Raw genomic sequence first — 16,125 nt, 5'->3', positions numbered from 1 at the left:
TGGGGAAAAATAGGGTATCCCTGGATTAAGCAATGATTTTCAGTTTTAATAATGAAAGTTTATTCATCTAATAGAACTTTGTAACATAGAATTTAATTGTTTTTACTGAAATTGTTTTATAAAAGGAGAGACTTTAATCTGCAAAGGTAAAAAATCCTTCTTAGATTACATTAGGAGTACTTTTTATTCATTTTTTTTGCCATAGCACAGTGTACAACATCAACATTTCTAACCCTGTAACAAATTTTACAGTGTAGGTGGTAGTTAAGTACATCTTTAAAAAAGAAGGCATAACAGGCAATGATACACAAGAGCTTTTGCATTTTACAAGTATTTGCATCTAAGCAAAAAAGCACAGAAGTAAGATCTGGCTTTCCAAAACCCATAAAACAAGCTGCAGAACATAGAAATAACTCCTACATATTTTTGATAAAAAATGTGGTAAAATACAGATTAAACTAAGAACTGTGCTGGCAAATATTCATCCTTAAATAGCACTAATAAATATGTTAGAGTAGGAGCTTGGCAAGATATTTCTTAGAGAAAGGCATAGTAACTCTGTTACTGTCCTTTTTTTCCTGAGTTAATAACTTGCTCCAAGGAAATTTGCTTGACTAAAGTTGCAGTAGCTGTGAAATCAAGTTGTAAGTTGTTGTTCCTCTATGATACAGCTGACAGATGGGAAATTTTGTGTGCATATCTGAAAGGTTCACTGTTGTGCACAGCAAAGTCACAGAAAATACCCAACTATTCTGAACAATATTAATCTGCTCCCACTGGCAAGTAAAAATCCATGCATTATATAAACCTGAAAGGCCTAGGTGATTTGTGAGTGGCAAATAGGTCTGGCCCTGGTTCTCCTCAGTGGTCTGAGTCTCACTCCCTTTTATTTGTGTTTTTTCCCCTGATCCTAGCACAGAACATTTTGTTGAAATGCAGAGCTCCTTCTCAAATTATAGTGCCAAAATTGCTCTTTCTTTATACCCCATTAGAGCTAAAACAGCTTCACCACCTTCAGCTCAAATATTCCACTTTGACACTGCATGAAAGCAGAGCTTGGCTCATGGAGCAGCATGGCCGGGCGCTCTGCAGAGCAGACCAGCTCATTACACTGCACACATATCCTGCATGGGAAGAAAAGCAGCTCTACTGTTTTCCATCAGAAATGACAGGAAAAGTATCAATCTCATTTTTTAAAATCCACATAGCTGATGAATTGATAAAGTTGAAAAGTATAGCTGGTCCATTTTATTACAGTTTCTCTGTCTGTGATATCACTCATCAAATCAAGATTTTCTCCCTTCTTGTGATCTATCAAAAACAAGCTTAATTTGTCTTCTGAAGTTCTAAAATTTAAGGGTTAACACAGGAATTTTATAAATTTTGCCTTTTCAGTGTCAGTGGAGGCTCATTAGACTTGCAAGACTCCCTCCAAAAAATACTTTCCAAAGTGTCTATTTTTACAGCCCAGTTGTATAATCTGAAAAGGACTGAATTTGCGTTTCTAGCTTTAGAGCACCATAGCCCTTCTAGCTGCAACAGTGAACTATCTGGTCATATAAGCTTGTAAGCCTTATAGTCCAGGTGATGGAGTTCCTTTCTCTCTCTCCTTTCTCTCTCTTTCTTCTTTGTGCTCCATGTGGATGAAGGCACATCTGCATCACACGTGTGCTTGGTGAGAGAGGGGAGACTGGCACACATAGCAGCATTACTGCATGTTTCCTATTTTCATGTGCTTGTATTTGTTTCCTAGAGAAACTTCCCATGGAAGCAAAGTTGCCATGGTATAAGCAGGCTCAAGAGCTGGAGGAAGGAGCAGTGGTTTCTGAAGAACCTTCGTAAGTCTTAAAAATTTGCTTACAAAAGGTTCTTACGATGTGGGGATATGGGGCTTGCACTGAACTAAGACAGTCTCTTGAAAATGTATTTGGGTTTTTTTTAGGGTATAAAGGCTAAATAAACCAAACCCTGTGGAAATCAACAGGCTTAAGGCTGTGTCACATTTAGGCATGAAGAGACAGAATTCAAGAGGGCAAATGCAGATTTCATTTGAACAAATATACATATGTTTTATTTAAGGTCATTTACAATAATATTATAGTGAGAGTCTGCCTACGTATGTAGTTGTGTGTTCCCCACTGCCACTGTATCTCCACAGCTTAGCGCCTTTGTTTACCCTCACAATACCCCTGTGAAGTAAGAAGTAAAATACAGGCAGCCAGTGCTGATTCCCTCTCACCTCTCTCCCCAGCAAGAGTACAGTAGCAGCAGAAAAATGAATTAACTTTAGCAGAAAATAAGCTAGAAACTTCAGCCTATGGTTTGGATTGCCTTATCATCACTTACCACATCATTTCAGGGACTTCCCCCTCCCTGCATTTCTAGTCACTTCATGACAGTCTTTGCCCAGCCATGCTTGCAAGATCAATCTTAGTCAGCACCTTGTACCCCATTAGTAGCTCCTCCTCCTGCTGCACAACCTCTTGGTTGGCAGGTTGGCCTATGTACATACATTGGCAATCCTCTCAAATTAGGGCTGCCTGAAATGACGGGAACTGTACATTTTCCTCCTAAATACGTAAAATTATATCATTGTGTCCTATAACTGCAACTTTTAAGTTTTTTCTTTTCCTATTCATTTGTGTTCTGTTTTGTGAAAAAGTTACCATGGAGTTAGGAAGAGGTGGAGGGTGTAAAATAGCTACAGGTAATGCTGAAGGAAAATAATATTACTTTGTTATTATACTATTATTAAAAAAAAAGAAGCTGGAAAAGAACACTTCCACTTAGGGTTAATAACTGCCTTTTTAGTGTATCAGTAAATAAATCTGACTGTATGAATCTGACTTGGTGTAGCCAAGTTCTTCACACAGTGCCATTGAAAATGCAGTTTAGCAGTTTCTGTATGTGCTCCATTTCATTAATAGTAGGACTACAGAAAAAGTTAACAAAATTAGGTGGTTTAAAAAAAATCCCCAGAATTTCATTCAGGGTCGAGTTTTATTGTCATTTATGGATAATTAATGTTTCTTATCCCAATAAAATTGCAATGATAAAGAAGCTTCAGTAAAACTGGTATACCGTATAAACCTTTAGCCATGAGGCCAAGACAATAAAAATACTGTTATGATTGTATTTTAGATTTTTTATTCTAGAACTGTCATAAATGCATGCTATAATTGTAACCTCTGTACAGACGCTCCTTGTGGCTGAGCACGTGACATTTTTTACTGCAACTACAGCTGTGTTAGTTTGAAAAACATTATTTGTTATGCAATATAATTTCAGTTTTGACATGGTTAACCTGAATTGAAGTTATGTGAAACTGGAAAATTGAAATACAGCTAGAGACCTACATAATAAAGCCCTCAAGATAAAAATTATTTTAATCCAGCTGCCATATGTGTACATAAATATATACATATATACACATACATGTATACACACACACATTTATATACACATATTGGAATGCTCGTATTCATATGTATATATATTAGGAGTAGCTATTGCATGTAATATAATGAGATCTTTAGTTGTTCCAGTATCATAGAATTTGTAGGTTGATTCATTCAGTCAGAGTCTAGAATATTCAATATTTGTGAACATAATCATTTTTCATTTGTAAAATGTACTCTATTTTCTTGTGACATTTTATGATTATACTAAACAACTTAGCTAAATGTGCATTTAGCAAACTGTAAATAAGCCCTATAAGCATACATTAAAAAAGATGTATTATCAGGAATTTTATCAGTTCATATCTAGAATAATTTTTACACTATGATTTTTTTTGATAGATTTTGTTAACAGTATTGACAGTGCTGTAGAAAAAGCATGTAGTAATATATTTATGATTATATGTAACTTTAAATATCAATAAGAAGGGGTTTCTAGAGAATAGGCATAACCTGCAGGGAAAGATGAAGAGGCTTTTGTTTATCATGATGTGCATTTTAATAAAATATTCTGGAAAACCTTACGGGTATATTACTTGTGATGTTAAAAGATATCTTGAGAGATATAAAGGGAAAGGGGTTTAAGAACTTTAGAATATTTTAAGTGCAGTTATGACAACTCCTTGCTTTACAGTTCACTGCTTTGCTGCAATGAAGGCCCTGTTCTGCAAAGACATCCTAACGTTTTTACCCCATCTCATGCAACATTTCAGTGATGCCAGTCAGACACTAGCATACCAACACAGTGGGGCACAGTACAGGCTAGACTCATGCTGCCATGGGGTGATATTTTGTACATGGGGTTTTTTTCCCTGCAAAGCACAGCTCTAGGAGCATGTATAATCTTTCTTTTTGGCTGATGAGAAATCAACATGACAATCAATTAAATTAAAGTATAGGGTTTTATATGTGTTGACTAACAGCTAAAATAAAGGGCACAAAGCCAGGACCTTCCTGCAGACTTCCCCAAAACTCAGCAATATCCATGCCTTGTGTTTCATTTGGAATGGTTTTAAGTCATAAGGCGTGAGACAGAAAGACCAAATAAAAACTTAGAAAACTTGTGCTGAAAGGGACATCCATGCAATCCACATTTGTAAACTGTAGCAGTCATCTGCATACTGTTCCAGAATATCTCATCTGTTGGCAGCAACCTTGAGCAGTTGAACCTCCACATAAAATTGGTTTTGGTGCCTCACTGTTAATAGTGTTTTTCATTAATGTCTGACTTTAAACAGCTATTTTTTAGGTCCTGGTTATTAGTTTGAAAAACTGTAAGTAATGACATAAAGAAGGAGACAAAACATTTAGAACTCACCAAGATACAATCAACAATCAACTTTCACGCCAGTTTTATAGCATCGTTTGCCTTCATTCAGCTGTGCAGGATTTCAAATACACCAGATATTGGAAAAGCAAGGTGTATTACATGATAATGCATGTTTTGGCCTGTATTTCTGCAGCTATGCAGAGACACAATGTAATGCCTCAAGGCCTACCGTGCTGACAGATGTCAGGCTATCACCCACATGTTTTGGCTGATGAATGATCAGTCTGGATTGTAGGTGCACGCTAATTTGAGGTTTGGAATGGTCGAGAGTTTTTGAATGTTGGATCAAAAACTAGCTGGTGTAAGACAGTGTGTGATGTGGCCAGCTATTCTGCTGACTATGAATTTGAGTAATTAGAACACGGCCACTAATTTCTTACTGTCTCAAGCCTAAGTGTGTTGTGGTGTATCACTTCGCTGCAAATATTTTCAGATAGCATACCAGGGGTTGCAAAAAAAACCATTGTGATTGCTTGTTTCACCTCCTCAGCAATCCATTTATTTGATTCAGCAGAGCAGAGCTGGCTGAGCAAGGTTTGAGGGTGGGCGTGGAGCTGGGCAGCCAGGATGGGATTTCTTTGAGAACCTACTCCACTCAGCAGGAGCGATGGGCAGAGGAGCGCCAATGTGGAGGGAAAGGGGAGCAGCTGCAGAGCAGGAGGAGTAGCAGAAGGCTTTCAGTGACACAGTAAGCCAGATACTGAAAAGGCAGCGTTGTGTGTTCACAAGGGTGTTTGCTTGAAGCTGGAGTAATGGAAGTTTACTCAGACAACCTATGCTTATGTGATTTTCCTATTCACTCTGTATTGGTGCGATAATTACTAATTACCTGACTGCACTTGGGCAGATGTCGGTAAGGACTTTTTTTTCTTTTCCTACACTTAATCTGAGGCTCTTCCCAAGCTTTCTTATGCCACCAAGTCACAGGCCCTGTTCTTTTTTACAGACAGGGTCATTCTTTGGAGCCAGCAGACCATTCTTCCCATACCACTATCACCTTTTCTTCCTTAGCATTCTTTAGGCAGAGAAAACAAACCCCATCTATAAGCAACTTTATTGTCCTTCTCAAGATGTATTTTCGCTTGGAAGTTGAAAAGCTAAAGCTGAACATTTTCAGCATATTTTTCCTATGCATTGAGTTGTCATATTTGTGAATCTCTGTATTGCTGTCTTGTGCATTTTGTGACTTTCTATTGAATGAGTTTTGTTACAAAATTGCATACCATGAGTTATAAAGTTACTTTTTTTTTTTTTTACATTGTCCTTCCACCTGTGATTTGTGACCACTCTCTAACATATGCTGCTAGAGCAGCTGCTAGAGCAGCAGATGCCTCATTTTTATTCTATCCATGTGTAGTGCCTTTCATTATTTATTTCTTCAGGAATTTCTAAAGGAAGCAAGTCTTACCGTTTAATTTTGTCTGTATATGTCTATCTGTCAGTTGCCTTCCTCTTCTCTTAGTAATGTCAGAATTTATTCCTATTAACTGAATCTGACAGAGGTATAAAGTTATCACGGAGAATTTTACCCCTCTGTCAAATTTGGTTGATGTTCACCAGGAAATTTCAGTGGTAGTGTTTTCCACATGTTCTACTGAACAAAATGACTAGGTAGAAAACTGACACCTTACAATTCCCCAGCTGAAGGCAAGGTTTCTAAAGGAGTTCAATCCTTAAGAGATACCAGAGAATCCACTTGGGCAATCAGCCTTCAAATATAAATCCATGTTAAATTGGTCTTCATCAGTTCTGCTGCTCAAAGAATTAATCATAACCAGCTCAGCCACTTGAAGGCTAGAGGGAATAGTTATGTTTGTGTTGTCTGACCTGTTGCACCCCTAGATGGGGTCAATTAAATATAACTTGCTGACAGAACTACTATGAAATACTCTAGGTTGCTAAGAAAGTATTGTAATCTTTCTTAGGGCAAAGGTTTAAGGTGAGAAGTCCTGTGTTGTTGTACGTGTATGTTCTCCTGTTGTTTTCCATCTCTGAAGTGACCATTCACCAGGCCTTAGAAATATGTTATCTGAGAGAGGAGCCACAGTATCTTTCTGTCTGACTTCTTTCACTAGAGCTTATTACACCAGCACAGCGTGACAGCCAGAGTCAGAAAGACCAGCAGTCAGGATTAAAAAATCATGGTTTTTTCTATGTATAGTGTGATTGGTTTTGTGGGTTGTAGAGAGTTGTTTAAAAGATTTCTGTCTCTAACTCTTGAAAAATACTTTTGTGTGTTAACACCATACCCAGCTTTTAACATACTGCCATAAATAATGCTGGTGCTAGCCATAAAAAGGAGGAGAGGAGGGGGAAGAGGGCAAACAATAATATCTGGATGCCAGATGGCACCATCATAGTGATGGGGCTGGTTCAGTAAAAAACAGGAGGAAATTCCTGACATGCATTGGTGTGGGAGACAGAGCCCTCAGGGAACTGGATATGGACAGGGAGGCCAGTGTGGCAGTCACCCAGTGTCTCCTTCTTACTTTTCAGTAGTTATTTATGTTTCCAAAGACACATAAGCTCTTTTATTTTGGTTTTCCCTTTTAAATATTTTCCATCATGATGTTTGTACCTGATTCACAGGTTAATAAGTAATTTCAGAACTTCCTACAAATGTTTTGCTTTTAAAATAAAGCATGTTATGATTATTGCATTGCCAAAAACGATAGTGAATGCAGACAGAGATACTACCAACTGCTATGTTGTTGCTTCTCCACTTCAGTGTCATGCAGTAAAAAGGAAGATGGAATTTTAGGGAAAGCTCTTCATATCAAGATCCAATGGTGAAAATGTTAAACTATGTATGTGCTCGGTCATAGGGAAGATCAACAGTGCAGCAGCATAACATTAGGTAATAATTTCTATCTGTTCATTCAAGGAGCAACTTAAGACAGTCACCAATACTTAGGATTTATGTGTATTATCTATACAAAGCAGAAGTAATTATCTTTCCCTGGGGAGAAAAACAGCAGTGAATTTATGGAGAACACGAACAGTATAGAATGATTTGACACAAGGCTGAAGGAAAAGGTCATATTCAAACTGAAGAGAAACTATAGAGGGACAATTGGTAATCACTCGGGTTGGAATTGGACCTATGCATCTGGCTCTGATGCCATTACTCCTACAGATGGAGCCCTGAGATTTTGTTAATGAGTGATCATGACCTCTGTTACACTTCTCTGAACAACGGCACCAGCAGTTACCCAGTGTTGTGTGTGAGTATCCTGTGGTGCTACCCACACCTGAAAACCTATGGAAAGGTGGCCTTTTCTGGAGAAAAAGGACAGGTTTGCATTTCAGGTCAAGACACAGAGTCTGGAAGTCTGAGCTCAGTTCCGAGTATTATTACAGAGAATTTCTAAGTCTTTGAACCAGCCACTGAGCATTTTATTTCAGCAATAATATCTGATTTCAGATGCCTTAATAGATAAGTATCTGTGCCTTCAAACACTCAGTCTTACTGCTACATGCAGTTCACAAAACCTCATACTTTATCTGAACCATGGATTTATCCAATGATGGATTTTTTTTAAAAAAGCATTAAGTAATAGAAATTAATAAATAAAAATACGTTATTAAGTAGCCATGAAGAAAATAATCTATTTTTCTCTGTAGCTTAGAGGACATCAGTCTGTAAACACTTTTTTTTCTTCATAACGTACATTGTAGTAACCCAAGTCCTAAACAGAGGAGGCAGTGGCTATCTACATCAAGTGTTCTGGAGATCTTCACAAAACTTAGCAGGGTGCTCCAATGGGGCTCAGCTTGAACCTACTACGCTCTGCTGTGGAAGGTCTCCCATTGTTGAGCATTGACTCTGTCTTTGTGTTTCTTTTATTCTTACTTCCCCAGTTACGTATATGTTACTATATGGAAGGGAATACACACCAGTCCTTAGCTGTGCTCAGAGACTGGAGGAAAAAATATCATTATCCCAACAGTAAATACTGCCATTGTCATCGCTGTTCTCAAATTTTGATATCATTTTTGCTGTCTTTATATACAAGTGATATACAGCACATTGTAGTTTAGAAATGCTGGATTTTAAAATACCTTCCCTTTGTATTATTTAAAGAAAGGAAGTAGTTTTTTTCAAACACTAGACACACTGTTTACTGAAAGAGACATTTTCATGTATGAATGTAACTAATAATATATACAAGTGCAAATAGTCTTTTCGACATTGAGTTGGGCAAGGGATGAAATTCTGTGGACAGCTGCAGTTCACTTGTACTTACAGGTACATTGGATGTGCAGTGTGAAGGCTGGACTGCTGTGCATTTCATAGTTTGACCAATATTTTTTATTAAGGGCTTTATATATACACTTGGTAAGTTGGTTTGGCTGTCATTTTAAAATTTCCTTAAAATATATTTTCAGTGATTGCAATACACTACAAAAGCAATGAGCCAAAACCAGCTCACACCTGAATGACTCCTGCAGAGGTCCATCAATGTCAGTGGCAACACATTTCTTTTCCTCTGTTCCTAGAACACATTCCTACAGTGTAGGCTAATATGCACATGAAAAATGGTGCAACAATAGTCCCTTCAGCTGAACACAATCTTGTGCAAACTGTGAAACCTCAACTGCTAACAGAAACCACTGAAAGATGCAATGTCTCTTGTAAATCACTATTTTGTGAGGGTGTTCATCTAATGGGAAAAGGTTGCTGGTCCATCACCATAAAAGTTCCCACAGGGCAAAGAAAAAGAATAAGCATTTGTGTACAGACACCATTCACTTTTCAACCAGTTTTCTTTGGAGAGTTTTCCACCTTTCGTTCCAACCCTTTTCCTTTTCCAGCTTCAGACCACTGCTGCCCATGGAGATGCCCTCTTGGTGCAGGGTGACAGGCAGAGCAACTCTTCAGCTGTCCCACAGCTGGGTGCTGTAAAGCAGTCAGTGATCCAGCAGTTGAGCAGCAGCAGACACGGCTAAGTCAGTCATAGCAAAGCAAGGCCATGATTTTCCGTCTTTCCAGCCTTCACTTCTCCGCTTTATAGTGATCTCTTCAAAATAGGAGTAAAAGACTCTTCTTTAAAATATTCATCAGAGCTCTCAGAACACACTGCTGTATTTTTCCTCTGGGGAAGAAGCATTGTCATGTCTGCTGGGCAGGGGAATAGATGAACTCTGAGGCAATGACATAATGTTAATCACCGAGAAATGTGCTAAGAGCTATGGACCCATGTAACCTCTTTGAGGCGAGCGGCAACTTTTTAACTTACATTTGTAGAGTTCTTAGCACAATTACGTTCTGGCTGACAGCTACTACTGCCACATTAGTAGAACTAGTTACTATCTTTTTCTTATTTATTAGGGCTGTTATTATGGGGACTATTGTTACAGCGGGATTTAATTAAGCAACATGCAGTGACAACTGAAACACCTCCATCATTTCATGTTTTCTAAAAAACTGGCTTCTCAGTACATCTATTCCACCACTTCCATTTTCAAAGAAGACTCAGATGTTAGCATACAGAAAATCATGATGCTGTACAGCGGCAAGTACAATATATGCAGAACAAATAACTTTAAACCCATGGAACTGACTGCTTATTACACATACTTTTTGTGTTTTGTACTCACCATTTGGCAACATTTATCATTAATGACCACACAAAGATATTTGAAAGCCTTTGTAATTTCCTGGGTTTAGGATGATGGAAGATTCAGAACCATTGTATATTTATATTATACGTTCACATTACATACATGTTCAGTATCTGATGACAAGTTCTAAATGGAGATTTTGTTTGCAGGGTTTTCTTGGGTTTTCCCCTGCATTTTCCAGTTTTCAACTCCTTTGATTCTACCAATTGCCTCTTTAGCAGCCAACAGTTATATTAGAATTAATTTACACTTCCAAATTTATCACTTAAAATGTAGAAATTGGACCTAGATAGATGAATAAAATATAATTTCCTGAAGGTATTCCAGTGTTTTCATTATGAGTTGCTGACTAGGGTAAAATAAAATAACCTGTGGCATTTATAGAGAAAGCCTTATTTCAAAAAGGATCTAGTCTGCCTTAATAGTGCTCTTACTTCCCGTTTGTGTCCTCTCTCTTTTGTTCATGTGTTTCTACGTGTGATATACATCATGTGTAAATATTCTGAGTATATGAAGTACCTCTGTTTTCCTAAAAGAATAATTTTGGTACCTGGCAAAGTATTATCCCTTTTGGTTTGGAATACAGCAGCTCTTCAACAAAGCAAAGGTACACAACTATTCATAGTGTTAAAAAATATGAGGAAGACAATTTCTGATGAAGACCAGTGCCTTTTCTTTTTGTAACCTGATTAGGATTTCTGGCTCTTAGTCTGTCAGGTCAAGAAGCTATACATTTAAACTAATCAAAATATTGAAGTGTCAATGGCTGACATAGACTGTTTAATCTCTGACAGGAGATTTTCCACATCAAAATAGTATTATAGCAGTTGCACAGTCTTAGAAAAAACAATTTGAGTGGCCCAGCTGTACTGTTAAAGACTATAATCCTTTCAAATTGAAGGATATCAACTTTGAAACAAGACCATTATTTTAAGATAAAATGTCTCAGAGTAGTGAAATGGAATTACTTTGCATCATTAGTTTCTCAAAGGCTTTGCTCCAGAAAGAAAACTTGTGGTCTTTGTAGCAGCATTATAAACAGTTTCAAATGTTCTAATAATATATATAATCCATTTCTTTCCTTTCTATTACCTCCTGCGTATATTGCTAGAAGTAGATATTGGATTTATAATAAGACATTATAAACACCCACAAAATGTGGGTCAGGCACACTTTCTGCTCTAGAAGACTATGCTGTTCCAGTCAGGAACCTTGCTGAGTTTGAAGGTGCTGACAGATCCCAGACAATTACTGTTAATGGGAAAGTGTTGTCAATAGGGATTGTTCCTGTGAGCTTCTTAAAGGATTGCTCTTCTGTTCTAGCCCTCCTAGTGTATCTACAACCACTGTCTTAGAATTTGCTCATGGCAGAAATTTTGGCAGAATGGCTAATATAGAAGACAAGACAATCAGACAAAGCTATCTGAATCACCCTGCAACCCTGATTCATTACTGCAGTGCCTATGACCTGGAATCATTATTGCAGTGCTTTAATACCACCAATGTGAGGTATCTAAGCATAAAGTAATGCAGGTCATGGCGTACTCTGGAACCATTGTTTCCAGAAAGATTTCGGAATCAGCAGAGATCAAGATGAGCTCAGCAAAACAAGGTCTGTTACATTTACACAAGGTGGTAATGGTGTGGTATGAAACTGAAAGTGACCCTTCTACTTGATGTTATATTAATTAAAATGTTAGGCCAATTTCCTAACACTGATTTTTTTAAGATGTTGAAAAAGTGGCAACAACACAGGAAAATTAAGAAAATATTCTATTGTTGAGGAAAAGAAGGAAAAACTGGAATTCAGTCCATTTTGCTTATTTTAATCATGACTGCAAGGTCCTTCTATGAAAGTATGTATGGACTTTCAGAGGCAAAAATTTGGAGCATGTAGATGTTCCTAATAGATGAGACAACAGCAACAGCCAGAGGAATACAGAATAAAATGGAATGCTGCTTTTTTAATGGGAAGGGGAATTAAATGTGCTAGGACAAAAAAATAAAAGCAGCTAAAGAGATGGTGGTTTCAGCATGTATTTTATAGCTTCAAATTAAGGCTTAAAAATTATTACTGCAATACACGAACAATGAAATTATTTTCCATGTAATGCTGCAACTAGCTGATAACAGAAGCCTGTTCAATACTTACTAGTATTGAACTTATAAGTCTAGTAAATATTATTACTTAATAGACATAATTGTGATATCAACTAAGGCAAAGGTGATCTACATTGAACACTAGAAAAAAGTAGTTAGGGGGATCACGATGCACGTTGGGAGATTGCAGGATGCCTCGCACTGAGACATTTCAGGATCAAAGCAGGTGCTTTAAGCATGTTTCTTTCTTCCTGGATGTAAGGAGACACTACACATGAGTACTTGAGAGACCTTCCAATGTTGCCATTGAGTTGTCCACAATATGTTAAGGCTTTTATGTGTATTTCATAATAGTCTTATGGTGAGGTGAAGCATTTGGCTCTCATTAAACAGAATTTAGCCTGGACAGGACTATACTTGCCTGGTTGGTTGTGGACATAAATTTTCTTGCTCTTTTTCTCTCACAGGTTTATTCCTGAGGCTTGGTCCACCTGTAGTGTCACCTGTGGAGTGGGCAGTCAGGTGCGGCTTGTGAAATGTCAGGTGCTCCTCTCTTTCTCTCAGTCTGTGGCTGACTTGCCCATCGACGAATGTGAAGGTCCCAAACCTGTGTCTCAGAGAGCCTGTTACAGTGGCCCCTGCAGTGGGGAGGTGACTGAGTATACCCCAGAGGAAAGTGACCTGCTGTATGGTAGCTTGCAGGAGTTTGATGAGCTCTATGACTGGGAATACGAGGGCTTTACGGAATGCTCAGAGTCCTGTGGTGGAGGTAAGTGCATAATGTTTCTATGATGGATTTGCTTTCCCTCTTCAAGTGTGTGCTTTGCAGTTGACACCCACAGATGTGCTGCTTTGCTACAGTTATTTAGAATTATAGAATCATTTAGGTTAGGAAAGACCTTTAAGATCATTGAGACCAACTGTAAGATCATTCAGTCCAGCTGTATTTGAAAAGGTATGACTGAAAACAGTGGGAAAAAAGCATGTGCACAACATGTTTTTGCTCAGGACTTTCAGGCTCCATGAGCAGGCTGTCACCAAGAGTGATCCAGTGTATCACAGGTCTCTTTCCTTGTATCAGCTGATCACTCAGAAGGCACTACACAAAAAAGATGAATGTTAAAGTGGTCTGGTGTACAGACTAAGAATCATGTGTCATTTTTAGCTTTTATCTCTCGATCTGTACTGTGCAAGTATAAACGTGGAATAAATCGTCCACCCATAGCAGATGCACTGAATTATCAATATTCTAAGGGCTCAGCTGGTTCCCCAACTGCTACCACTAAGTGACATCAGCTCCAATTCCAGGGCAAAAGAAAACATATGGTAAAAAAGCCCTAATGGTGTGATTGTCTGAAGCTAGCAAGCTTGGCACTTGGAGTTGCCCAAAGTTAATCATGGTCTCAGCTTCCCCATGTCACAGACTATTAATGCACGGTTCTATGGTATCTTTTCTTTTTTTTATCCCATCATTTTGTCTAGCTAGTTCTGAGAAATACATCCACTCCGGTACTTTTAGAATTAGACTTCTCCTGCTGTTGACTTTTTACAAGTTTCAGGCTATTTAAAAAAGGATTAGTGTAGATAAATATGGAACTGGAAATCACTCAGCATTAATAGTGTGATCTCTACGGGTACACCAGTAATCAATTACAAATTTAAAAAACACAGTAGAAAATAATGCAAAGGTTTTCTGTGCTTACTTTTAGCTTGCTGATGGTAGGCAGTCTTTAGAGCAGTTCACAGAATGTTATCAGTCCATTGCTACTATTGCTTTGTTTCCTACATAAAAAATATGACACACTAGTGTATGCTAAGTGGTGACAAACACTGACTTACAGGAGTATCTGTCATATATTGAAGCTACCAGCAAGCAGTAACAATTTGTCACACTTATATTGTGAATACTGAAACCTGAATAGATTCTAGAAGTATCCTCTTGGGGTAATTTCTCCGAATATAGTGACTATGTGTGTATTTTTCAACTATAACTCACAGAGACTGATATGACAGAGACATGTTACTTTATAAATTTAATCTCTTTCAACTGTCAGCAGAAACTGTTAGCTTGAAGAGGGAAATTTATTTTCATCTGATGTCAACTCCAAATTTTCCAGATTAGCAGATGCTAAGTCAGATATTTTTGTAGCCATAGGTGCAAGACCTGTCAAACTAATTTTATTGGGTTTGGAGTCTCAAGAGAAGAAATTAGATAGATGCAGAAGTAACCTTTCACCTCCCAGAAGTAACAACCAGAAGGAATTAGTTAGTTATTTAGTCTGCTGTCAGTGGCTGCATTTCCCAGAGCTGTCATCAAATATCATGTAACAATTATTCTATTCTGGTAGATATAAACACAGAAAACCTCATTTGATGGTATTTTGAAAGTGAATTCAAACTGCCTAGATTCACATCCTATCCTTACACCCTTTTATACAGTGATTTCCTATTGAGAACTGATTTATTTTTTCAGGGAAAGCAATTTTAAAGCAAGCAACTTTTTATTCTAGTAGTATTGTGCAGTAAATAATGTTTAGAATTTAGTTGCTTGGCAAATAAAATTCTGGAAGTTCATACACATTTTTTAATTATCCCTATACCATGAAACTTCTGACTGATAAAGGTCTTTATATTCTCTAAATGTTCAGTGATCCATCCTTGATTTAAAGCTTATAACCATTTGCCTTATTGACCTGTCAAAAACAGAGGGACAGGTGTTTTCAGTACACTGACACTCTCAGTGCCAGATTCAAGGAGAAGCTGAAGGAAGTGATTCTGAGCACATTTGTTTGCTGCTGAAGAAAGCCAGATTCATTTTTTATTATTATTTTTTTTATTCCCTGGCACAAACCATTTAGAGCCAGAAACTTCTGTCAATACATCGTCTAGTAACCACAGACTGGTTCAGTTCAGGCAGGAGCCCTTTTTCTTCGGTACCCATGCTGTCAGGCAAGATTACTGGTCATACTGGTAATTTTTTAAAAGGTAAAAAATTGTAAGATCTCTGAAAGGGAATTATAGTGAGCAGAGTAGAATACTGGTAGGATAGGCTAAAATTATTGGAAATACAATCGGAGATTACTTAGGTGGCAGGAATAAGCATGGAGAATGAACTCATGAGGAGGTCTGGAGCAGGTTGAATACTGAAAACTGAAGAACAGTAGTATCAAAGCTTGTCTATATGAATTTGATAAAACAAAACCATCTCTGAGAAACAAAGAAAAGACTGAATTCAAGACCTTGCAGTCAATCCCTTTTGGATAGTCAGCACCAAAGCAGACAATGGAAAAGTGTTAAAGTAATTGATGATCATTGATCAAGAGCTCATTAGTGACACTCTTCAGAGAGGAGGAATTGAAGCTGTAAAAGTTTACAAAATCTTGATCTGGAAAGGAAAATACCCAGCACATAGAGATGGTGAGTGAGCCGTATCCCTGGTAGGCAGGATGATGTCACCAGCATATGGCAGGACTCAGCGGTTTCCTTCCACAGAGTTAAGAGTACTTACCTGGTTTCCATACCTCTGGATTAGCAGACCTTCTCTCCTAGCTTCATCTGATTGTCTTGCTGCCAGGCCTGCACGAGTGATCAATGCAAAACAGAGACCAGTAA

The 16,125-nt window shown here is 37.8% G+C and overlaps 1 protein-coding gene across 1 annotated transcript in view; it reads left to right on the top strand.

Annotated features, from left to right (window-relative positions):
- The window catches only part of ADAMTSL1 (ADAMTS like 1), a 191,095-nt gene that overhangs the window by 99,605 nt on the left and 75,365 nt on the right, over positions 1 to 16,125 (top strand). The window contains exons 13-14 of the mRNA XM_056325134.1: positions 1,754 to 1,838; positions 12,981 to 13,282. Of these exons, the coding sequence (XP_056181109.1) occupies positions 1,754 to 1,838; positions 12,981 to 13,282 (387 nt within the window). The remainder of the gene's footprint in view (positions 1 to 1,753; positions 1,839 to 12,980; positions 13,283 to 16,125) is intronic.

The sequence above is a fragment of the Falco biarmicus genome, chromosome Z (assembly GCF_023638135.1).
Source record: "Falco biarmicus isolate bFalBia1 chromosome Z, bFalBia1.pri, whole genome shotgun sequence".
Lineage (NCBI taxonomy): Eukaryota > Metazoa > Chordata > Aves > Falconiformes > Falconidae > Falco > Falco biarmicus.
This window is presented reverse-complemented; position numbering and strand designations above follow the sequence as displayed.